A 25,036-nucleotide genomic window follows, 5' to 3' on the forward strand; every position below is an offset into this window, starting at 1 on the left:
TTTGGCCCCTGGGGCCCTCTAATGATCCTTGAAGGAGATGTCGATAGCAAGGGCTGATTCTGAGCTTGAGAAGTCTTTTTTTCTTTTCTTTTCTTTCTTTTCTTTCTTCCTTCCCTCCCTCCCTCCCTCCCTCCCTCCCTCTCTCTCTCTCTCTCTCTCTCTCTCTCTCTTTCTTTCTTTCTTCTTTCTTTCTTGATCCCTTTCTTGTTCTCTCTGCTTCAAAATAGAGTGTAGATCTGATATATAAGCAAAGATTGGTGGGAGACAGAGATTAGGTTCTCAAGAATAAAAATAAACATTCACCTGTCAAATGTTGATTCTAGTTTAATTTCCTGACAGCTTTATCCCATAAATAAGGGCTCCCAAGTTTCAATATCCTTTCAATATTTCAATATCCTTTGCAATTTCTAAAAAAGAAATTTCACTGATGCAAGTTGTCATAGCATGACAGAAGAGAACAGGAAAATCTGGTGAGATCTCCCAGTCCACTCACCTTTAATGCTGTTTTTCTTTCCATTGCTTTCAAATATTGCTTTCACTGGGCAATCTCCCTTCTTAAAGTGACAGATACATGGGGATCCATCCAGCATTTGAAACAGGATTCTTAACCTCTTTGTAGGGTGGAAGTCATCTTCGCTGGGCTCCACCTGTTCAGATCATGACTGACTTCTCAATATGTTGAGAGACAGAACATTTGATAAGTAGCATGTTGATGCATTAAAAAATATGATCATTGATTACCAACTATATAGAAAAAATGTGTTTTAGTAGACATCAATTTTGACTTAATACGTGTAATTGTGGGGCAGGAATGGCATGTTCATATTTCATCTGATTAACTTGTGGAAAAAACAACCATTCTGCAGCAGCCTTCACCTTCAGTTAGCTCAAAATGAGAGGGAAACAAGTTGAGGCCAGAATATAGGTTATTAGGAAATGTACAGAGGTGAAGACCCTGCAGTTGAGAGGGATATGGATGTTAAATTAATCCAGGCATCATCTGATAACAGTTATACAGAGAGAGTCTGTGCATGCAAAGCAGTGGAGTTCTATAAGCCTATTCCTATAAATTTTGTTCTATAATTACTGCTCTTATTTGTAATCTCTTATACAAATAAGTTATATGATTCACACCATTCTTTTTTTTTTTTACTTTTTGAGACAGAGTCTCCCTCTGTTGCCAGGCTGGAGAGCACTGACACGATCTCAGCTCACTGCAATCACCGCCTCCCAAGTTCAAGTGATTCTCCTGCCTCAGCCTCACACGTAGCTGGGACTACAGGCGTGCACCACCATGCCTGGCAAATATTTTGTAGTTTTTAGTAGAGACGGGGTTTCCCTGTGTTGACCACGATGGTCTCAATCTCCTGACCTCGTGATCCACCCACCTTGGCTTCCCAAAGTGCTAGGATTACAGGCGTGAGCCACCGCGCCCCGCCAATTCACACCATTCTTAAGCAAATAAATTTAATTTTGTACAAAAAAGAAGGGATGGTTTGCTTTAAGATATGACTTATCTCAGTTACCTGTGGATGAGGAAGAAATCACAAAGGTCCAACATCTCAAACTCAAGGTCCAGCATCTCAACTCCCACAGCAGTAAGCAAACAGCACACACAGAATGCCATCAAATTAATGTCACCACACTAATTGTTCTCTTTAGCAATAAAAGATAAGACATAATATAGATAGGAATTGAAGTGAATCTATTTGGAGGGTTTTTTTTGACAAGCTTGTTGCTACTTAACTATGTGGGCTTAGACAGGCACTTTGCATGTCTAGATCCTATTTCCTCATTTGTAAAATAAGAGGATTATATTTACAAGACTTAGCATTTATTGCATGTTTTAACGGTGTCAAGCACTGTGCCTGGCATTGTAACGTATTACCTTTAATCCTTAAAACAACTGTCTGAAGTAGATATTATCTCCACATTACAGAAGAGAAAGTTGAGGCCCAAAGAGGTGAATTGACATGCCAGAAGAGACATAAGAAACCAATGATGCATCCACAATTGGAATCTTGCTCTTTGGGGATCCAAGATATGATCCTTGCCCTTCAGGTGCTTGTAAGCATTTGGGAGGACTGCTGTAATAACGCACGTCAAACTGAGTGGCTTTTAAAACAGCAATTGATTGTCTCTAAGTCCTGGAAGCCAAGATTGAGGTGTTGGCAGGGTTGGGTCCTTCTGAGGCCATGAGGGAGAATCTGTTGAGTGCTCCTCTTCTATCTTCTAGTGATTTGCTGGTAATCTTTGATGTTCCTTGGCTTGTGGCAGCATAACTCCAATCTTTACATGGCGTTCTTCCTGTGTGCATGTCTGTGTCCAGGTTCTCATTTTTATGATACTAGTCATATTGGATTAGGGACCTGCCCTGCTCCAGTATGATGTCATCCTAACTAATTTCATCTGCAACTATGTTATTTCCAAATAAGATCACATTCTGAGGTACTGGGCATTAGGACTTCAACATATGAAGGTTTTGGGGGAGAGGAAGGGGGTACACAATTCAATCCGGAATAATGCTTATAAACTTGTTAAGACTTCGAGATTAAAGTGCACAAAGAGTTAACTAATAGACTAAGCAACAGTTCCACATGACACTGTATGTCAGAGGGCGTGAATGTTTGCTTCAGGGAGTAATCAGTGCTAGTTCTTTAGAAGCCCGAGATAATACATTTCACTGAGATGATCGGAGAATGCCCCACAGCGTGATGGGATTTGAACCAAGTATCACACAGAGACGAAGAAGGGGTGTTCTGCGTATGCAAGGCAGCTACATTTGTTAGAAGTTATGAGATACGTAAAGAACTGGGGATGTAGTCCCTGCCATCAAGGAGCTCACAGTCTAGCTCAACAGGCAGAAATCAAACTTAAGAAAAGTGAACTTTCAAGGCAAAGGCTTGAAACATGACTAAGCCACATGCATGTGGGTGACCATACCTTAAGGTGAACCACAGTGGCCACGTGAGTGACAGAGCCCAAGGTGAGCCCCAGTGCTTTCTGTGATGTTCGAGGTGAATAGTGACGTGGCCTGGAGTTTTCAAAGGGTGGCCTTTCGATAGGAGAAGAGCAGGGAGAGGGGTTTCCAGGTAAAGAAGATGCTGTACACAAAGGGAGTAAAACTCCAAGCTTAACTGAAAGCCACTGGATGTGGTCATCAGGTGGAAGCACCAGGTCCTCGTGGGGAAATGCTCCAGGGTTAAGAGTGGAAAAGCTGCCTGGCTGCCTCCATCTTTCCAGAATCCTGTTCCTAAGCTGCTGTCCTAGGAAGGCATTCACCAAAATATGTAGTCAAAACCTGTGGTCTGTAGGACATTGTAGGGTGTTCCTCAATTAAAAAGAAAAAGGTTACAGGCTTAATAGGTGCAGGAAATAATAGGTTGATCAACAATACAATTTCATTCAGGTCCAGGTCCTGGTGCAACTCAGATGGCGTACTCAAAGTGAGTAATTTTAGGACAGTTTAGTAAATGACTGTGCACGGTTTGAAGAAACCACAGAGGAGAGTACAGTGGCATCGGACTGGTACCAGCCAGGAGCTGTTAACCACCCAAATGGCTGAGAGGCAAGGGAGATGTCCAACAGGACCTGTGTGCTTGACTTGAGGGGCACAGGCAGCCCACGATGACTGGACAGGGCAGGGCTGGAAAATAACGTGCCCGCCTCACTCTCCTCCCTCTCTCTGGCCTCCCGTTGCCACTCGATGGCCAAACGCCCCTGCCTTTGGGCCACTTGAGACCCAAAGGCAGGAGGACCCATGGATAGAGAGCACCATGGCAGCCTCCAGGGCACAGAACAGGGTGGGGACGATTTACAGTGAGTGTGGAGGGATGAACGGAAGGCTCAGCACAGTCAAAGTTCCTTCACAGGAGGACTTCTTAGTACAAACCATCCAAAAAGGGGCAATGGAAGGCAGTATTCCTAAACTAGTTTCAGCATGAAACTCCTTTTTTGAAGGAGGACCAGTGATCAAAGGAAACCACTTTGGGAAGCTTTGATCTGTGGGATGAAATCCAAGCCTCTCATATCAGGCAAGCTTCTTTCAGATGAAAGTGTCGGAAACCAATCTCAAACTAGCTGAAACACAAAGAGAATGTGTTGGTTTACACGTAACTGACAAGCCCAGGAGAGGAGCATTGATTCCGGCACCAGTGGAAGCGGGAGCTCCGGCGACGATCAGAACTGTCTCCCTCCAGCTTTGTACACTGCCTGCCTCAGCGACATGTCGTCCTTCATGCTAGCTCTCACCACAAGCTGGGCAATACCATCGTGACTGCCCCACACCCACATCCTCTGGCTCGGGAACCCCAGTGAGGAAGGCCCCTCCCTCTCCCACATCTATACACAGATCCCATGGCGATTCTGAGTGCTCCTGCTTGGCTGAAGGCTTCATGTCGAAACAGTAACTGCCATTAGTTATGCTCAACCCTCTGGAGGTGGGGAGAGTGACTGACCCAGTTTTCACAGACCCACCAGGACCGTGTGAAGTGAGAAAGGACTACTCAAAAGAAACAGAAAAAAAGGGTCATGAGAAAACACACAGACTTCAGTGGAAACTAAAACTATAGCTACCATGATCTACCATCTTACTTTGCAGGACATTCATGATTTCGCCCCCCACTCAGTTTGGCCACAAACTGTAAATTCCAGTACCCGCTGCTCTCCTGGAAGACCTCCCTGCTCCATCCAGCTGGGCAGATCTGCTTACTGTTCCTTGAATACACCATAAATATCCATATTTGTTCCTTAGGCCCTCTTTTGATTTGAATTCTGCCTCACTCAAATCAAGTCTCGAGGCTGCAGCAGGCTAGGCACTGTGGCCCATGCCTGTAATCCCAGCACTTTGGGAGGCCAAGGCAGGAGGATCACTAGAGGCCAGGAGTTTGAGATTAACCTGGGCAACATAGTGAGACTACGTATCTATGAAAAATTTTAAAAATTAGCCAGACATGTTGGTATGACCTGTAGTCCCAGTTACTTGGGAGGCTGAGGTGGGAAGATCCCTTGAGCACAAGAGTTTTGAGGTTACAATGAGCTATTATATGATCGTGCCACTGCACTCCAGCCTAGGTGACAGAGTGAGACTCTCTCTAAAAAATAAAATAAAATAAAATAAAATAAAATAAAATAAAACAAAATAAAACAAAATAAAATAAGACTGCAACAGAATCTATCCACCGAGTGTACATTCCTCTACTCCAAACTGCAGTTCTTGTTTTTCCTCCTTGTAACTCCTATTGCATAAAAACTTCTGCACTATCCATTTGATATTTATTACAATCACCTTCTTTTGCTGCTGTGTGTGTGTGTGTGTGTGTGTGTGTGTGTGTCCTGTATCTCTACGGACAGAACAAGATTGTAGCCTCCTTGAACTCCACAACATCATCTTTATACTCTTTGTATCTTTCTTGCTTGGCACATTGTACATGCTTATCTGTTGTGCTTGGTTGTATTTCAAAATTTCAAGGCTAGCCTCCCACCTTTTCCTGCTTGCCTGCATGTTTGTCTATTCTTTATGTCCTCTGCTGACTGGTAGAGTGGCTTTGAAAAGCGCTTTTACCTTGGGTGGGTCCCAGTTTCCCACGAAGTGAGTGAGCAGTGCTGATACTGTGGAAAAGAACAGCCCATTCATTCACTGATTCATTCATTTGCTCACACATTCAGCACCTGCCGAGCACCTTCTATGAACAACACACTATGTTAGTGCTGTGAAGCAAAAAAAGATGAAAAACAGATGTGTCCTAAGGATATTCAAAACCCTGTATGAAATATAAAATAAGAATAAAATTTTTAAAAGACAAGGTAGAATATGATATGTCAAGACACTTTACCAACCTCCAGTACAATGGAATTTGGGAACATCCAACAGAACTACATGTAAGTTAACCTCTTGACCCAGCACTGCCACTTCTAAGAATTTACCGTGAAAAGAGGCCTCCAAATATATGAAACAACATACTTACAGGAGTTTTCATTGTAATAATTTTGTAATAGAAAAATTAGGGACCGGGCGCGGTGGCTCAAGCCTGTAATCCCAGCACTTTGGGAAGCCGAGACGGGCGGATCAGAGGTTCAGGAAGATCGGAGACCAATCCTTGGCAACATGGTGAAACCCCGTCTCTACTAAAAAACTACAGAAAAACTAGCGGGGCGACGTGGCGGCGCCTGTAAGTCCCAGCTACCCGGGAGCTTGAGATCAGAGAAATTGGCGTAAAAACCCAGGGGAGGCGGGAGCTGTGCAGGAGCTGAGGATCCGGCCACAGCACTCCAGCCCTGGGTTACAGGCGAGACTCCGTTCTCAAAAAAAAAAAAAAAGAAAAAATTTAGGGGAACAAAACCTAATTGTTCTATCCTTAGGAATACTGGTTTAGAATAAATCATGAAACATGATTAATTATTATGTAATAATTATAAATTATTTAAATGTTAATTAATTATTATATAATTATATTAATCTTAAATTAATTATAATTTGTCCTACATTGACGGATACTATGCCAACCCTAAAAAATTACTGAGGAAAACTGTTATGGGTTAAGTATTTAATTCACAATGTTAATAGTTTGAGGAGAAAACGAAGCAAGGCACCAAAAGTGCATTATAACTTGCTACCTAGGAAAGTATTTTTGTGTTTTAAAAAATGTGGAATCTCAAGCCTATAATCAGCACTTTGGGAGGCCGAGACGGGGCGGATTCACGAGGTCAGGAGGACGAGACCAATCCTGGATAACACGGTGAAACCCCGTCTCTTTAACTAAAAAAAAAATACAAAAAACTAGGCCGGGCGAGGTTTGGCGGGCGCCTGTAGTCCCAGCTACTGCGGAGGCTGAGGCAGGAAGAATGGCCGTAAAAACCGGGGAGCGGGAGCTTGCAGTGAGGCTGGAGAATCCGGCCCACTGCACTCCAGCCTTGGGCCGGACAGAGGCAAAGGACTTCCGTTCTCAACAAAAAAAAAAAAAAAAAAAAAAAGTGAATCTATCCTGAGTAAATGATCAGGATGAATCAAATTATGGCTACATTCTACAAGACAACTGTTTGTTGGCTTTTCTAAAATATAAAAGGACACAAAAATAAAAATAAAGAGAATGTCATTTAAAAATTAAAATTAAAGGGTATATTCTTAATAAAAGAGACAGAACACTAATTCAAAGCATGAAACTTTGAATTTGGCTCCTATGTTAAAAAATAATAAATTAAAGGCAGATCGAATAACAATTAAGAAATTAAATATGGGCCACTATAAATCTTATTAAAATTTGTTCTTAATTTTCTTGTGTATAACATTGTTTGAGGTTGTGTCATAGCAAAATGAAACATAAAGACAGATGATAGGAAGAGATTTACAAATAGGTAGGCAAGCAGAGATAAATGTAAAAAAAAAGAATGTAGATACAATAATAATCATAAATATGGTGAAATTAAAAATAAGTGGGTTACAGGATGTTCGTTTTCCTCCTTCCTTTCTTTCTTTCTTCCTTTCTTTCTTTCTTTCTTTCTTTCTTTCTTTCTTTCTTTCTTTCTTTCTTTCTTTTTTCCTTTCTTTTCTTTCTTTTTCTCTCTTTTCTTTTTCAAGATCTCGCTCTGTCACCCAGGCTGGAGTGCAGTGGTGTGGTCATAGCTCTCTGCAGTCTCGACCTACCAGGCTCAAGCAATCCTCCCATCTCAGTCTCCCGAGTAGCTGGGACTACAGGCATGTAGCAACACACTCAGCTAGTTTTTGTATTTTTAGTAGAGACAGTGTTTTGTCATGTTGTCCAGGCTGCTTACTTTTTGTGGGGTTTGAAAGCATTAAAATAAATAATTGGGGAAGAAAAACATATGAAAAGTTATATTCATTAGTCAGAACACTTTCAATTCCAAGTAGAAACCAAACTCAAATAGGCTTAAGCAAAAAAGAGAAAGTATTAGGTGCTCAGATGATGTCATATTTCTCTTTCTGTCAGGTGGCTTTCTTCTAACTTAGGCTCATTGCTGCCCGGTGTCAAGATAATAAGCAGCTCACCTCCTACCGGTTAGAAACCTCCACAGAAAGAACACTTCTTGTCCAATCATTCCAGCAAATGTCCCAGGCTGTCCCTTTTTGACCAACTTCAGGCTTGTTCTTGAACCAATTCTGGTCCCAGGAAGATCCTGAGTTCTGACTGGCCAGGACTAAATGTCTTGCCAGTGTCTGCATATAGCCACCACAATCATGTAACTCCACCCCTAAGGTGAGGGAGGGATGGCTCTGCAAAAGAAAATCCAGATGCTATTGCCAAAAGAAAGGCAAATGGGTGTGCATGCCAGACAAAAGGAATGGTTCTCCACTGCAAAGAACATCGAAAAATTGAACATAAAACGTTCAAGCTAATCAAGCACTTAAAAGCATTCAATCCTATTAACCCATGAGAGAAAACACAGGAGCCATTCAAAAACCCTGGTCATTTATTTCATGACTTTAGTATGGCTGAAGAAAATTGTCACTCTTCCTTTACATCCCTTAAACAACTTCAATATGAGGGGCAAGCTGAAAAGGAAATAATTACCTTGGGTCTGACCTTATTTCTCTCAAATAGTAGTTTGAAGAAGCTGTTCACTGCATCTGTACCTGAAGCCAGAAAGACTTCTTTTGATATAGACTTTGACAAATGAATGGAATACAAATCTCAATCCGATTGCTACTTTTGGGATCTGCACTATGGTCAGGAGACCACTGAAAGCAGCCTCAGTTCAACTGAAATATTTTGTTACTGGTTGGGAGGATTGTTATTTTAAATAGTATATTGTTGTTTTCAGACACGTTTCTTAATGGTTCCATTTTTCCCTCTCAACATTGAGAAATAGCCATTTTTATTCTATCCATGTGTAAATCATTACTTTCATGTTTAGTGTTTTATCATATTGAATATTTATTGAGTCTACTATGAATCATGGAGTTTGTAAATACTGTCACAAGAAAATTAATTCATAAACTACTGTTATCATAAAGATTCCCGAAGCCTTCTGCCACGTTGAGAACCTATCTCATTAGTCACTTAGGAAAGTTATATATGAGATTTACAGTCCTTGCAAGTGGAGCTTTAGAGGTTTTCATATGTGATTGAAGTGCCCATCCATTATTACTGTTACCCAGTAAGTGCACAGATGGTGCTGTGAGCTGAGCAGCAAGGTGGGTGGGGACTCAAAGGCACTCCCTGGTGCTTACAGAGGCCAGTGCAACAGAGTAGAAGGTGATGCAGCCAAATTCCATGTCTGACACCCTCAATCAGTAGGTACTGCTGTTCCAGGGACAAGTTAGGCAATGCAGTTTCTACAAGGTTTCCAAATGGCCGGTGTCCCAAGGAGCACTGTGACCACAGCCCCCACAATTGATCACACGCTTTGGGTGAAGTGCTTCTAAGGTCGGCTGTAGTCAAGGCAAGTCATCTACACAAGGTGCTTTATTTATTTATTTATTTATTTATTTATTTATTTATTTATATTGAGACGGAGTCTCGCTTTATCACCCAAGCTGGAGTGCAGTGGCACAATCTCGGCACACTGCAACCTCTGCCTCCCGGGTTCACGCCATTCTCCCATCTCAGCCTCCTGAGTAGCTGGGACTACAGGCACCCCCCACCACACCTGGCTAATTTTTTTGTATTTTTAGTAGAGACGGGGTTTCACCGTATTAGCCAGGATAGTCTCGATCTCCTGACCTCGTGATCCACCCACCTCGGCCTCCCGAAGTGCTGGGATTACAGGTGTGAGCCACCCGCCCGGCTGGGCCCTTCTGTTAATAGATCCTTGGGCTTCACGTCTGTGGAGCTGTTTCCTTCCTGAGAAATGTGGGCTTGGATGGAGCCTGCGTTTGTGCCTAGATCCTGGCTAAGGAAATCCCAGCCTCTACTTCCTGTGCATTTCATCCTTCATAACCCATAGCTCTCTGAGACAAGCTGTGCATTCCTCTTACTTTCGGATTGCTACTGCCGTTCAGTATGTCAATCTAATCTTTAAAGTATATCTTATTTAAAGGCTCTGGAGATGTTTTCCATTTAAAGAAAACAAGGGGCAAATCTTAGAAAAGTGTGACTAGGCTGGGCGCAGTGGCTCACGCCTGTAATCCCAGCACTTTGGGAGGCTGAGGCAGGTGGACCACGAGGTCAGGAGTTTGAGACCAGCCTGACCAACATGGTGAAACCCTGTCTCCACCAAAAATACAAAAATTAGCCGGGCGTGGTGGCGTGTGCCTGTAATCCCAGCTACTCAGTAGGCTAAGGCAGGAGAATTGCCTGAACCCAGGAGGCAGAGATTGCTGTGAGCTGAGATCGTGCTATTGCACTCCAGCCTGTGCAACAAGAGCAAAACTCCGTCTCAAAAAAAAGAAAAGAAAGAAAGAAAGAAAGAAAGAAAAAGAAAGAAAGAAAGAAAGAAAGAAAGAAAGAAAGAAAGAAAGAAAGAAAGAAAGAAAGAAAGAAATGAAATGTGTGAGTAATTACTCCATACTGATTTATTCTATAAACTTGCATCTTATTTCACTGAAATTTAAATAACAGAGGCTTGGGTGAGTTGGTCCACAACTGTAATCCCAGTGCTTTGGGAAGCTGAGGTAGGAGGATTGCTTGAGCCCAGGAATTTGAGACAAGTCTGGGAGGCATAGAAAGACCCTATATCTACAAAAAATACAAAAAATAAAAATAAAAATAGCCAGGTGTGGTGGCACACACCTGTAGTCCCAGCTACTTGGGAGGCTGAGGTGGGAGGATAGCTGGAGCCCAGGAAGTAAGGCTGCAGTGAGCTGTGATCATGCCACTGCACTCTAGTCTGTGTAATTGAGTGAGATCTTATCTCCAAATATATATATATGGTGGTTATTTTACTCTTTCCAAGGGGCCAAGTTGTTGATCATATCATAGTGACTCTGGCCAGAGAGCTGAGCTTTCTCCTTGCTGCCCTATGTTGCCAGGGTATCTTCTCCTTTGGGCTTGGGGTAACCATCCTCAGCTTCTTTATCTTTTCCCCTTTACTACACAGCACAGTGACTGAGCAACCCCAAGGACTCATTTGGGAGGAGTTGAGGGAGTTCGCATGGGGCACTGTATTTGTGATTCATTTCCGTTAGCCTTACAGAGATGATGGATGGCACTGAATAGCTCATCTAGCATTTGAGGCTTGATATTAGCTAATGGTAGAGCCAGGCCCCTTTGGCTCTCACTGAACGGGAAACTTAGCTGTTAACTAAAATTAAGTGACTCATTTTGAGGTCAAACAGTAAGTCAGGGATAGAATGAGAATTGAAATCACAGCTCCAAAGAGCTGCAAACACGAAGACTTGAAGATGGGAAATAAAAAAGAATACAATTTAGGAAGATTAGTTACCCTTTCTCCTGCTTCACTGACAGCCAACCCTGGCTATGGACTATTCTCAGAGATTAATAATTCATTTTGAACCTCAATAATGAATTAGAGTGTTTATGTGCACAGCATCTTTGTGTGACAGTTCTGTGCTGTGCTCTCGAAGAAAAATGAAGCAGGTTTAAATGGTTTACGGATCTCTGACCACTCCACTGTCTACAACGTTAATGCAGTTCAACTTAATTCAGCAAGAATTTACTTAGCACACATTGTGTGCCAAGCATTGGGCTAATCCTCTAAAATGAATACTGGGGTGTGGTGACTCATGCCTGTAATCCCAGCACTTTGGGAGGCCAAGGTGGGTGGAGTTCGAGACCAGCCTGACCAACATGGCAAAACCCCATCTCTACTAAAGATACAAAAATTAGCCGGGCATGGTGGTGGGTGTCTATAATCCCAGCTACTCGGGAGGCTGAGGCAAGAGAATTGCTTGAACCTGGGAGGCGGAGGTTGCAGTGAACCAAGATCGCGCCATTGCACTCCAGCCTGGGTGACTGGGCAAGATTCTGTTTCAATAATAATAATAATAAAATTTAAAAATTAAAAAAATAAAATGAATACTAGAAATTTAAATAAGACCCAATCCCTGCCCACAATGAACTTGGAATCTAGTCCTCTATTCATTTATTAGCTTAAACTTTATTATTTGTACCATTCTCTTTTTGACTGGTATAATTACAAGAAGAACACAATTATATTTTGACTTAAAAGTATCAAGAACACACAGTGTTCTTGAGGACACAATGGTGATTTGTCATTTGGCCAGATGAACTGGCGAATGCCAACAGGCACACATTAACATCGGCTGCTGCCCTTCAGTTGTAGACTTGGAAAGCATATTCCAAATCCCTCAGTGAAGTGTTTTGGCAGGCATTTTCATCCAGATATTATTAACAACCAAACTAAAACAATCGACACATCAATTCTGACTCTCAGGGAGGTCCTGGATGGAATTGTTAGGGACTAGAGCTTCAAGTGCTTTTGTCCAACCAAATCACATTTCCCAATCAGTCATAATCTTTTAAGTAGCTTTTCTGTTTGGGGTAAATAAGGTAGCACAGGCATTGCCTTGTCCAGCCACTTTTGCATTTTCATTACTGTCACATTTTTGGAGGTTATGACTGATCCAAGACTTAACTATATAAGAATCCTCTTAACAGTAAAAAGACCTTTGGGGAAAAGCATCACACAATTATACAACCAATTGGAGAGCATGATCTGTGCAGTCCGTCCATTCAACAATTACTTATCGAGCACTCTGCTAGACCCTGTACATCTTAGACCAATGACTCAATTTTTGAGCCTCAGCTTTCCTCATCTGTGAAACGGGAATAATGATACCTACCTCACAGGGTGGTGGTGGACATGAAAATTGCGAAATATGTGAAAGTTCTCATCCAAGGGCCCACACACCCCAGAGGAGGTGTTCAGTCAACACGAGTTTCCTTCACCGCTAGGGGAGAAGGGTCACACACATCAATGAAATGTTTTGTTTTGTTTTTTCCCTTGCTTTTTTCAGATTGCCTTCCCCACTTCAGCACTCTTCAGCTTTACAGAAAAATGCCGTCACACTTCTGTCCTCTGACCTCCCAGTCTATCCTCATTCTTACCTACTGGGTCTCAGAACCTCAGCCATCCTTCCTGCTGGCCAGATCCATTCCTCCTGTGCTTGGGAGCCCACCCTCCTGATTCCTAAGGACACCCTGCCATCCAAAACATCATTCTCTTCCTGTCTTCAGGTACCATATTACTTTCTGCCTATAAAGAAGCTTGACTTTCTTCCTGGGCTTTTGAGCCCCCATCTGACTGACCACAACTCTCCTTTTCTGTTTTACTTCCAAGTCAGGCTCTGGAAGGAGTGGAGACTGTCTACTCCTTCCCTACACAAACCACTGTCCTCTGGCTTCCAGCTTCCCCGTGCCACTGAGGCAACCCTTGCCAAGGTTATCATGCATCTCCAGGCCTACTGGATGTTATTTCACCTCCTTCTTCACCTCAGTTCTTCATGACTTTGGAGACTTTTCTTTCTGAAACTTCCACTTCCTTGGCTCTGTGGTGCTACCATTTGAGTCCTCCCCTTCCTGGCTACTCTGGAGCTCCTCATCCATTCCACCTGATGATAATGACCAACCTGCATTCTGGCCTCTGTTTGTGCAGGTGGTTTTCTAAGCACTTTCCATATATTAAACAACAAATCTTTTATTAATAATAATATTATTATTATTATTTTAGAGGCAGGGTCTTGCTCTGTCACCTAGGCTGGCATGATCATACCTCACTGTAACCTCAAACTCCTGGGCTAAAGCAATCCTCCCGCCTCAGCCTCCTAAGTAGCTAGGACTACAGGCACGTACCACCATACCTGAATACATTTTTATCTTTTGTGGAGATGGGGGTCTCCCTATGCTGCCCAGGCTGGTCTCAAACTCCTGGTCCCAAGCCATCCTCCCGCCTTGGCCTCCCAAATTGCTGAGATTACAAGCATGAGCCACCATGCCCACCCAAATCTTTAATGAGTACTATTATTCCCCCTTTTTCTATACAAAGAAAGCAAGGATGGGAAAGGCTAAGCAATCTGCTGAGAGTGACACAGCTCAGAAGAGGTGGGACCTGCCTCAAACCCATGTGGTCTAGCCCCAGAAAACCCTTATCACTACCTACATGTGAGTTCTTCTCCTCAACCTGTTTATTAATTTTAACATTTCAACTTTTTGTTTTCATTCTGTATGTTCTCCCAGGGATGTCCAATTTGCTCCTATTCTTTTAATTATTAGCTACCTGCATATCGACGATTTCTGTGCCAGTTCAGTCTCTCCAAGAAACAAACACCAAAAGGGAATGAGAGGTACCAGGCATTATTGGGAGAAATGCCTGCAAGGGATAAAGAAGGGAGGGAGCAGAAGAAGGCAGGGCCAGCCTTCAGACCATTGTGTCAATCAGATATCTGTGAAAGGAAAAGTGGTAGGAAAGAGGATTGGGTAGGAAGGAAGAGCCCCAGATTGTAGTCAAGGAGAAGAAAGTCTGCCAACTACACTCCTAGTAGCAGGTTCTCCCATCAGGATATCCCAACAGCCCACCTCCATGGTCACCAGAAAGCCCAAATCTACATTTCCAGTCCTAACCTCTGTTTCAGCTCCAGTCTTATACCCAACCACTTCCCACAGGCATCCAAGTCCCACAGAACCTCAGCGTCAGCATGGCCAACAATGACTCATTATCTTCTCCTGGCCTCACTGCCTGAAGCTCCACATTCTCTATAATCTCTAGCTCCCTATGTGGCACTACTATGCACCCATCCCTTAAGCTCATCCCTCCCTATCCCTCAGTACTGCCCATACAATCAGAAACCAAGGTCTATGGACTTCATGTCTAAAATTTCTGTTGAATTTGTTGGTCATCTCCTCTCCATGCATACTACTGCTACCTTTGTACCCTCATCATTTTACTCTGTTATAAGAACTCTATATCTCTGTTCTTTGTCTCCGCTCTCTTCCCATTGCACTGCCCACGGTGATTCCCCTCCCCCCACGCCCCCTTCCTTACTGACCCCATGAACAGAAAAATCTCGATATGGTGAAGGCTTAGAGGCAAGCCGGAGTGCTACAAGACTTCAGACAGGGGACTCTCAGCCCCTGACAGAAGTGCAAGGAAGGCTTCTTAGAGGAAGACACCCAGAAAAAGCACAAAGCAGATGACCAGGCCCTATTTAAATAAATATTTATTCATTCGGCCATGGTTTTTCACGGCCAAGAAAGGTTTGGTCATAAGAAAATTTCATGCTGCTGTTAAAAGAGTCGATTGCTAAAGGCGAGTAGGAAGGTGCTTCAGTTTTTCCATAACTTTGAGGACCTTTAGTGGGGCTTCTCTTTTAACCACAGTCGACATTGACACCTGTCTGTCGGATGGGTTTCAAGTTCAGCCACTGACTTTGCCACAGTGCTCCCTGACCTCACATCACACTTCCCACCTCCTTTTAACTTGAGAGGCAAACTCATTCTCACCACTCTGCAGGGAGGTATTGTTTATTGTCTCTTGGAAGAGAAACTTGAGAAGGCAAACTGTGTGGGCCTCTCCTGCAGGTACAATGAATTCTTGATGGGTCTGAGATACAACGGCTGATCAGAGTCTATTTCAGTTTACAAAAAGATATCAAAGATCTGTAGAAAATCACCCAGGTTTTGAGTCTTTTGAGTTCAATTTCAGAACATGTCAATAGAGTTATGACTGTAAGGTATTCTGGAGGATACAGGATATTTTGCTCAGTGAACTGACTTGTGAAAGTTTAATCAGCTCACTTAGCCTCCCCTATCTCCACCCATACAGGATAGAGAAATGAACACTTCCCTCCTTTCAGAAGTAATTTACCCCACATTCTCTATGAGATAGTGGGGGGAAACTAATAGATCAGATAAACTGATACATGTGAAGATGTTATAGCTATAAATATTACCAAAAATAAGCCTTATAATTACAGTATCTCAACATGATTTCATTTTGGTATAATGTATAAACTTGCTTTTTATTCATGTTTCTTTTCTAAAGGAAATGATCGCGTTATCTTCCTTTTGACTGTAGGGGGAGAGACAGCAGGAGAAACAACTGAAGGGAAAGGTCATGGGTATTGATTTGATTCTTCAGGCGGATGATTAACTGCCTCTGCAGAGGCAGCCCCAAGGGCCATGAAAGCCATTGCTCAATTTAAGACTTTCCAAGTTTCCCTCTTTATTATCGAAATCTGATCTTTGTTTCTTAGGCATACATCAGTAGCTTGAAAACTTCATTTTGTCGACTGTAGTTTTTCCTGCATGCTCAAGATTAGCAAAGTAGGTACCAGCTCTATGCAGAATGGTGCCTCTCCTTGCTGGTGTTTGTCTTTGCATGCCAAGGTGCGGAGCAACCAGAGTTGTGAGAAGATGCTCGAAGAAGTCAGGCCTGGCATCTGGGAGAGGAGGCAGTAACTACCACCTTTTGTGGCCGTTCATTCTCTTTGGAATCACATGGACCACAGTACAAAGAGGCACTTTTCTGGTGGAGCAAATGACTGGCTTTCTATAGTCCAGGTAGATGCTGCACACACCTTGCTAATAACAAAGCTGTAGAGTGTTTATTAGTAGCTACCTTTACTATTATTAAATAAATGTGAGCAGATTAGTGGCGCTTAAAAGAACATGTTTCTTGGCCAGGCGTAGTGGCTCACACCTGTAATCCCAGCACTTTGAGAAGCCGAGGGTGGATCACCTGAGTTCAGGAGTTTGCGGCCAGTCTGGCCAACATGGTGAAACTGTGTATCTACTAAAAATAACAAAAATTAGCCAGACATGGTGGTGAGCACCTGTAATCCCAGCTACTCGGGAGGCTGAGGCAGGAGAATCACTTGAACCTGGGAGGTGGAGGTTGCAGTGAGCCGAGATTGTACCACTGTACTCCTGCCTGGGCGACAGAGTGAAACTTGGTCTCAAAATAAATAAATAAATAAATAAATAAATAAATAAATAAATAAATAACATCTCTGCCACTCAGGTCTATTCCATGAGCTTCCCGGGCAGGAGATTGAGGAGGGGTTTGTGCCTAAGATCCTCACCTGTGTTGGGTGTCATGACGAGAATAAGGTTGTGAACCTCTGGTCCAAGAACAATCTCTCAGGGGGGATTTCGGGGCCCTTAAGCTGGTGTAGGACCATACTTATGTACATGACCATATTTTTTTCCCTCTTCCTTCTCAGTTTGCTGCCTGACCACAGGTACTAACACAACACAATGCCCAGTTGGCCCTTAACTTCAGACACTCTCCCTCTGAAACCTCCTTTTGCTGAGTTGTCTAGAGCCAAGCTGCTGCCTCCAACCTGTTCTGTAGCTCTGCCCTCATACCTTTAAATATCAAAGGAACAAGGAAATAGAATCAATCAGCCTGGGCAACATGACGAAACTGTTTCTACAAAAAAAAATACAAAAAATTATCCGGGTGTGGTGGTGCACACCTGTGGTCCCAGCTACTCAGGAGGCTGAGGTGGGAGGATTGCTTGAGCAGAGGAAGCAAGGGCTGCAGTGAGCTGAGATCGCACTACTGCACTCCAACCTGTGTGACAGAGTAAGACCCTGTCTCAAAAAGAAAAAAAAAAGGAAAATAGGATCAATAACCCAGTTGTTCCAGGACATTGTGCATTTAGTGTGTCAGGACAATCAGCTGTGTTTTCTCTATTTCAAGCAATAAGTATTCAAACCCCAACTCTGCTACTTAATGACTGTGATCTTGGGTAAGTTTCCCAACCTCTCAAAGACTTGGTTTCCTTATCTGAAAAATGAGAGTACAATAGGGTTGTTGTGAGTGTTAAGTGAGATAATATTGTTGGGAAGAAAGCTTTTCCTCTTCCAACTTGGGTTCAGCGGCTAGGGGCCTACAAATTTAACTGACTGTAGACAGATTAACAGAGAGAAGACAAAGTTTATTTATGTGGGTAGGAGCTTTTAGATTAAATAGTTCCTCAAGGCTTGGCACAGTGGCTCATACCTGTAATCCCAAGCACTCTGAGATTGGGTGGGAAGATCATTTGAGCCAGGGCAACATAGCAAGACCACATCGCTACAAAAAAACACAAATATAACTTAGTTGGGTGTGATGGTGCATGCATGTGGTCCTACCTACTTGGGAGGCTGAGGTGGGAGGATGGCTAGAGTCCAGTAGTTCAAGGCTGCAGTGAGCTATGAAGGTGCCACTGCATTCCAGCCTGGGTGCCAGAGTGAGAACCTATCTCTAAAATAAAAAAAAAGAAAAGAAATGGTTCCTCAAGCAGCTAGAGATAGGAGTTTATACCAACTACACAGAGAAAAAGGAGGCAGGAGAAAGGGCTTCCATGGAAGAACAAATGAAAGGTATGACAGTTTCAGATAATTTGTTTAAGCAATTGCTCATCCCAGTACTAAAGGTTAGTCTCCTTTCTGGCTGTAAACCCCCTGGAGAGGGAATTTATGGCAGCTGTAATGTTTGGAAGATCCTGCTTAAGTCAGCAAAATGAAGTTTAGAAAAGGTTTCTTTTTTCAAGACTGCTACTTCTTCAGATGCTTTTAGCTTGAAATAATTTTTTTTTTTTTTGAAACAGAGTTTCGCTCTTATTGCCCAGGCTGGAGCGCAATGGCACGATCTCAGCTCACTGCCACTTCTGCCTCCCAGGTTAAAGCGATTCTCATGCTTTAGCCTCCCAAGTAGCTGGGATTACAGACACCCGGCACCACGCCCAGCTAATTTTTGTATTTTTAGTGGAGACAGGGTTTCATCATGTTGGCCAGGCTGGTCTCGAACTCCCAACCTCAGGTGATCCACCCAACTCAGCCTCCTAAAGTGCTGGGGTTACAGGCGTGAGCCACTGTGCCCAGCCGCTTGAAATAATTTTTATGCTACTGAGGTGCATTTGGGATCCCTTCATTTTAAAACGCACAGTGCTATCTACATGTTAGTTTGTTGTTTTGTTACTATAGTGTTGTCATTGTTGTTGTTACAAGATAGGTAAATCTTTCATAGAGGCATTACCAAAAAAGTGGGACATTATCCTTAGGACCAATGGCTCCACTTCGGGCACTGAAGAGTGGGATGTTTCATAGAAGTTATGGCAGCAAAGGCAGCCATGAGGGGAAATACTCTGCTTGTCCCAAGAGGAGAAAAGAAATTTCCATTCCCCCTTCTTTTACCATAAGCACAAATGAAGAGTTTCTGTAACAAAAGTCCTCTTCTTTGAGCCCCAGCACAGGAAAAAAATAAAGCCAAATAAAAATCATTTTATTTATGAAGTTTTTGTTCCAGGTGTCTGTAGAGATACCCAGAATGAGGTAAGATACATGGCAGAGGGATTCTAGCATTGAGGAAGAATTAATCACCTAACAAGGTCTAGATGAAAAGTCACACCCAAGGTTGTATATTTTTTAATGCTGGGTCACAAAAAGACTTGTTTAAAGTGAATAGTTTTATGTAAAGATGTTCTCTGGTTTCAAGATGTTTTAAACACTTATTAGAAAAAAAAATCTTCAAAATAAGACATAAATCTCTGTTTTGCTCATTAGAGAAAAAAATGGCACAATGATCCATATTGCATTGATTTTCATGTTTTAATTTATTTTTCAAGAAATCACACTAATTCTATTTGTGGTACAGAGTGTGTAGTTTGGGGTGAGGTCACATTAGAAAAAAAGTCCTTGTTTTATGTAATAATGTCTAACAGAGTTATTATACCAAAACAGACTGACTCCCAAAGGAAAATTTACTGTAATGTTATCATTTATCATTTTAAGAATTTATTAATTGCATGCAGTATAAAGGACATTGCTTCAAATCTATTAATGTTTTTCTATACTTGTGCAAATGATTTTAAAAATGGATAAATCTGAACTTTGTTTATTTATTTATTTATTGAGACAGAGTCTTGCTCTGTCACCCAGGCTGGAGTGCAGTGGTGCAGTCTCAGCTCACTGCAACTTCCGCCTCCCAGGTTCAAGCAATTCTCATGCCTCAGCCTCCTGAGTAACTGGGACTACAGGCGTGCACCACCATGCCTGGCTAATTTTTGTATTTTAGTAGAGATAGGGTTTCACTATGTTGGCCAGACTGGTCTCGAACTCCTGACCTCAGGTGATCCACCCACTTTGGCCTCCCAAAGTGCAGGGATTACAGGCGTGAGCCACCATGCCCAGCCAACCTGAAATTTCAATAGGGCAAGGAAGATGATTTAACAAATCTTTTCTTCAGGAAGGTGGATTCCCCACCTCCTCCTGGCCAAACGGTAACTAAATGAGAAGAGAGGAGAGTAAGGTACATTAGTGATTGGAAAATGAAGTTTGTTTGCTTGTTTATTTTAATATAAACACACTGCCCAGCATTTTTTGGAGTAACCTAGTGATGCCAATGGTAATCAGTCGAGTTGTAGAGTTGTATATGTTAAGAACATGGAGTATGTATTAACAAATAGGCATTTTTTGAATCATTTAAGAAGTGGCATTTTTCTTACTCCAAGAGGTCCCCCATGTTTCCCCACTTTTCTTTCCTCATGGGGACTTCCTTATGCCAGTAAATAACAGAACTGCTTAATTGATCCATTCGCATTAAAGAAAAATCTTATTCTCTGCATGTTGCCAGCATTTTTATCTGCATAATTAATTCCTTTGGATTATAAATCTCTCAAGCAGTAGCTTTCAGCTCTGATGTCATGAGCTGTTACCATGTCATTATCTGTACAAGGGAAAGGAAAGGAGCCATCATTTGTGGGGTGGGATATGGGTGGGATTGAGTATAACTCACGGCCTAGGCCCAGAAAGCATTTACGAAGCCCTGGGAGCTGGTGTCCCAGGCAAATGTTCTCCAGCAGGTGTGTCCCTGCAGAACAAAGGTTGAGACTCAGAGCCTGTATGGCTTGGGGTCATGTTGACCCAGATGATTCTGCCCAGCATAGAATACAGTGTCATTGCAAGTGGGCATCTCAAAAAGGTTGCCTGCTGGTGATGGTGGCAATCACGATGACAATGAAGGTGGTAGTGATCATGATAACGTACCTTTGCTCTCAAACAATTCTTAATTTCCTCTATTTCACCATCTCTTAGCCTAGACCTAGAAAAATTGGACGGTGGGTATTTAAAGCCAAAGACTCCTTCCTCACAGGAAGGCCAATGAAAGAAATGTACGAGGTAAGTTGTGTCAACTCTTCTCCTCTGCTTGTCACACTTGTAGTCATGGATAAAGATCAGAGTCTGGGGCCCTTTCAGAACCCCATCGGTATGAGGTCCGAGTTCAGCTCCACTAGAAAAGAATAAACAGGTCTTGCTTTTTGTAGCAGACACTGTTTGTTGCGTACTCAACAGCTGGTCTCAACCCACCCATTCTGGCTTTTACTTTGCAGCCATGAGCTCAAGGAAGGCATTCATTGTCAAAGGCAATCACGGCAGTGTCCTTCTCTTTGCCAGCGACTGCCGTAGACTTTGGTACCGTGACTCAATCCTTATTTGAGGGTAAGATACTGGAGCTACTTCTGAGGAAGCTTTTCATCATCTATTAAAAACAAAAAGATGAGGCCAGTTGTGGTGGCTTATGCCTGTAATCCCAGCACTTCGGGAGGCCAAGGCGGGTGGATTGTTTGAGGTCAGGAGTTCAAGACCAACCTGACCAACATACTGAAACACTGTCTCTACAAAAAAAAAAAAAAATTAGCCAGGCATGGTGGCAGGTGCCTGTAATCCCAGTTGCTTGGGAGGCTGAGGCAGGAGAATCACTTGAAGCCAGGAGCTGGAGGTTGCAGTGAGCTGAGATGGCACCATTGCACTCCAGCATGGGCAACAGAGTGAGACTCCATGTCAAAAACAGAACAAAACAAAATAACAAAAGCAAAAAGATGACAGGCGTGGTGGCCCACACCTGTAATCTCAGCACTTCGGGAGGCCAAAGAGGACAGATCACCTGAGGTCAGGAGTTTGAGAGCAGCCTGGCCAACATGGTGAAACCCTGTCTCTACTAAAAATACAAAAATTAGCTGGGCACGGTGGCGTGTGCCTCGGGAGGCTGAGCAAGAGAATCACTTGAGCCCAGGAGGCAGAGGTTGCAGTGAGCCAAGATGGCGCCACTGCACTCCAGCCTGGGCGATAGAGTGAGACTCCGTCTAAATAAATAAATAAATATATACAAAAAGATGCACAGGAGAACACACTTTCTCTTCTTTGCTGGATGCCTTCATACCCGCATAGGATGCCTGGAAGTGCTGAAGCCCGTGGAGCCCATGAGAGGAGACACCGGCAACACACTGGGGATGTTGAGCTGCTGAATCAGAAAGAGGAAAGCACCCGGGTCCTTCACGGCATCAGGGACCCGCAGTAGTAAGCAAACCTAGAACTACCCTCCCCCTGGACTTCTAGTTATGTGAGATAAGAAGCCCGTTACGGGTGAGCGCGATGGCTCACGCCTTTGGGAGGCTGAGGCAGGTGGATCACTTGAGGTCAGGAGTTGGATACTAGCCTGGCCAACATGTTGAAACTCCGTCTCTACTAAAAATACAAAAATTAGCCGGGTATTGTGGTGTGTGCCTGTATTGCCAACTACTCAGGAGGCTGAGGCAGGAGAATCACTTGAAGCTGGGAGGCAGAGGTTGCAGTGAGCCAAGATGGCACCACTGCACTCCAGCCTGGGTGACAGAGCAAGACCCTGTCGAAGAAGAAGAAGGAGAAGGAGAAGGAGAAGGAGAAGGAGAAGAAGCCTAGGATGGGCATGGTGGCTTACACCTGTAATCCCAGCATTTTGGGAGGCCAAGGCAGGTGGATCACCTGAGCCCAGGAAGTCGAAGCTGCAGTGAGCCCTGATTGTACTACTGCACTTCAGCCTGGGCCACAGAATAAGACCCTATCTCCAAACACACACACACAGAGAAGCCTGTTATGTTTAAAGCACTTCCAGATTGGCAAGTCTTCTGTGACTCACAGGCAAAAGCTTTCCAACAGACACATCTTTTATAATATCCCAGGCTTGTGATCAGACAATCAGGGATGAGAGCTCTGAAGGTGGTAAAGGAACCATAGACCCAGGCAAATATGTTGTCCCAGCCACCTGGATTCAGTTGCTCATTTAAATCACTAAAAAAGTCACTAAAAACTGTAGCTCCTTAGTCCTCTATATACATTCATTCACTCATTAAGCGAATATTCAGTGAGCTCTTCCTATGGTTTTGCTGTAAAGGACACCAGGAGCATCTAGCAGTGACTTCATACTTTAGCATTCCCCAAGAACTTCACATACACCTCATTTGACGCCCTGAAGAACCCAGTGAAACCAATATTATTATTATTCTCATTTTATCTATGAGAAATGTGAGGCTAAAAAGATTGTCCAAATTTCCATAACCTGACTTTAAGTTCAGGGGTTTTTTTCCACCAAACCCAAATTGCATGTCGCCCTCAGGAAGCTTAAGGTATAAAAGTAGGGATTTAGGGTATGCATATATTTAAAATTAAATAACAAACAAGATTTAGATAGCAAAACAAATAATTATTCAGGAAATTTTACAGGGTAGTAAGTAGTTAAGGACCAAACTGGTAAGGGAGAGAATAAGCATTGTTCAAAAGGAACTTAGTACTGTTGATGGAGAAGCAGATGTGCTCATTGCAAATGGAAAATAATATTTCCCATACAAGCACTAACAGCTCATGTTTGGAATCTGATATAATCATATAAAAACTATTGTTAACTTCAAACAAGTAAAAGTACGTATAAACTAGACTCATATTTCTTATCAGATTTTTGTCACCTACTTTTGTCACCTATAAATAGTTAATTCTATTTATAGAAAAGAATAGTTAAGCTTGAAGGAACTTGATAAAATAACTTCATTTGAAAAGCATTAACGTGTAGATATTAAGAATATTGGAAAAAAGGATTTAAGGTAATCTTGATTTGCTCCAATAATAACTGAAGTGAATGAAACAGATTAACATTAGATTCTTATTTTTACTAACTTCATGGAATTAGTAATACTCAAGCACTCTACAACAGCATTGCCTGATTCATTAGCCAGTAGCTACTAGGTATTGTGGCTGTTTAAATTTTAATAAAAGCTGGGCACTGTGGCTCATGCCTGTAATCCCAGCATTTTGGGAGCCCAAGACAGGTGGATCACTTGAGCTCAGGAGTTCAAGACCAGCCTGGGCAACATGGTGAAGTCCCATCTCTACTAAAACTAAAATTAAAAAAAAAAAAAAAAATAGCCAAGCATGCTGGTGCTCACCTATAGTCCCAGCTATTTGAGAGGCTGAGGCAGGAGTATCATTTGAATCATTTGATTCTGGTGGCAGAGGTTGAAGTGAGCTGAGATCGCACCATTACACTCCAGCCTGGATGAGGAAAGTGAAACCCTGTCTCAAAAAAAATAAAAATAAAAAAGTAAAGGGAGGCTGAGGCAGTAGGATAACTTGAGGCCAAGAGTTCAAGACCAACCTGGATAGCACAACAAGACTCCATTTCTACAAAAAATAAAATAAAAGTTGCCACACGGGTAGTGCATGCCTGCAGTCCCAGCTACTCAGAAGGTTGAGATGGGAGGACTGCTTGAGCCCAAGAGATACACGATACATGAGCTGTGACTGAGCCACTGCATCCCAGCCTGGGCAACACAGTGAGATCCTGTCTTTAAAATTAAATAAATAAAATGTAAAATTTTGTTCTTCAGTTGCACTAGCCACATTTCATGTCCTCAATAGCCACATGTGGTTACTGCTATCATATTGGACCATGCAAATATAGAACATTATCATCTTTGCAGAAGTTCTACTAGACAATGCTGTTCTAGATCCTGGCAAATGAGAGACTATTGTGGCAAATAGAAAATGATTTTTTAAAAGAAAATGGGTGGCCAGGTGCAGTGACTCACGCCTGTAATCCCAGCACTTTGGAAGGTCGAGGCGGGCAGATCATCTGAGATTGGGAGTTCGAGACCAGCCTGACCAACATGGAGAAACCCCGTTTCTACTAAAAATACAAAATTAGCCGGGCATGGTGCACATGCTTGTAATCCCAGCTACTCAGGAAGGCTGAGGCAGGAGAATCGCTTGAACCCAGGAGTTGGAGGTTGTGGTGAGCCACAATCGCGCCACTGCACTTTAGCCTGGGCAACAACAGCGAAACTCCATCTCAAAATAAATAAATA

General features: G+C 42.8%; 1 protein-coding gene across 3 annotated transcripts in view; it reads right to left on the reverse strand.

The window, feature by feature from the left end:
- Nucleotides 1-553: 553 nt before the first annotated feature.
- The window catches only part of LOC108528966 (myb-related transcription factor, partner of profilin-like), a 91,378-nt gene continuing 66,895 nt past the window's right edge, over nt 554-25,036 (reverse strand). For 2 of the 3 annotated variants that reach the window (XM_017871000.1, XM_017870998.1), the window contains one exon: nt 554-666. In XM_017871000.1, coding sequence (XP_017726489.1) covers nt 652-666 — 15 coding nt within the window. In that variant the 3' untranslated portion in view covers nt 554-651. Of the gene's footprint in view, nt 667-12,721; nt 12,830-25,036 lie in introns of all 3 variants that reach the window. The other variant, XM_017870999.1, reaches the window with a different exon arrangement.

This window comes from Rhinopithecus bieti, unplaced genomic scaffold (assembly GCF_001698545.2).
Source record: "Rhinopithecus bieti isolate Rb0 unplaced genomic scaffold, ASM169854v2 scaffold_5273, whole genome shotgun sequence".
In the NCBI taxonomy this organism is placed as follows: domain Eukaryota; kingdom Metazoa; phylum Chordata; class Mammalia; order Primates; family Cercopithecidae; genus Rhinopithecus; species Rhinopithecus bieti.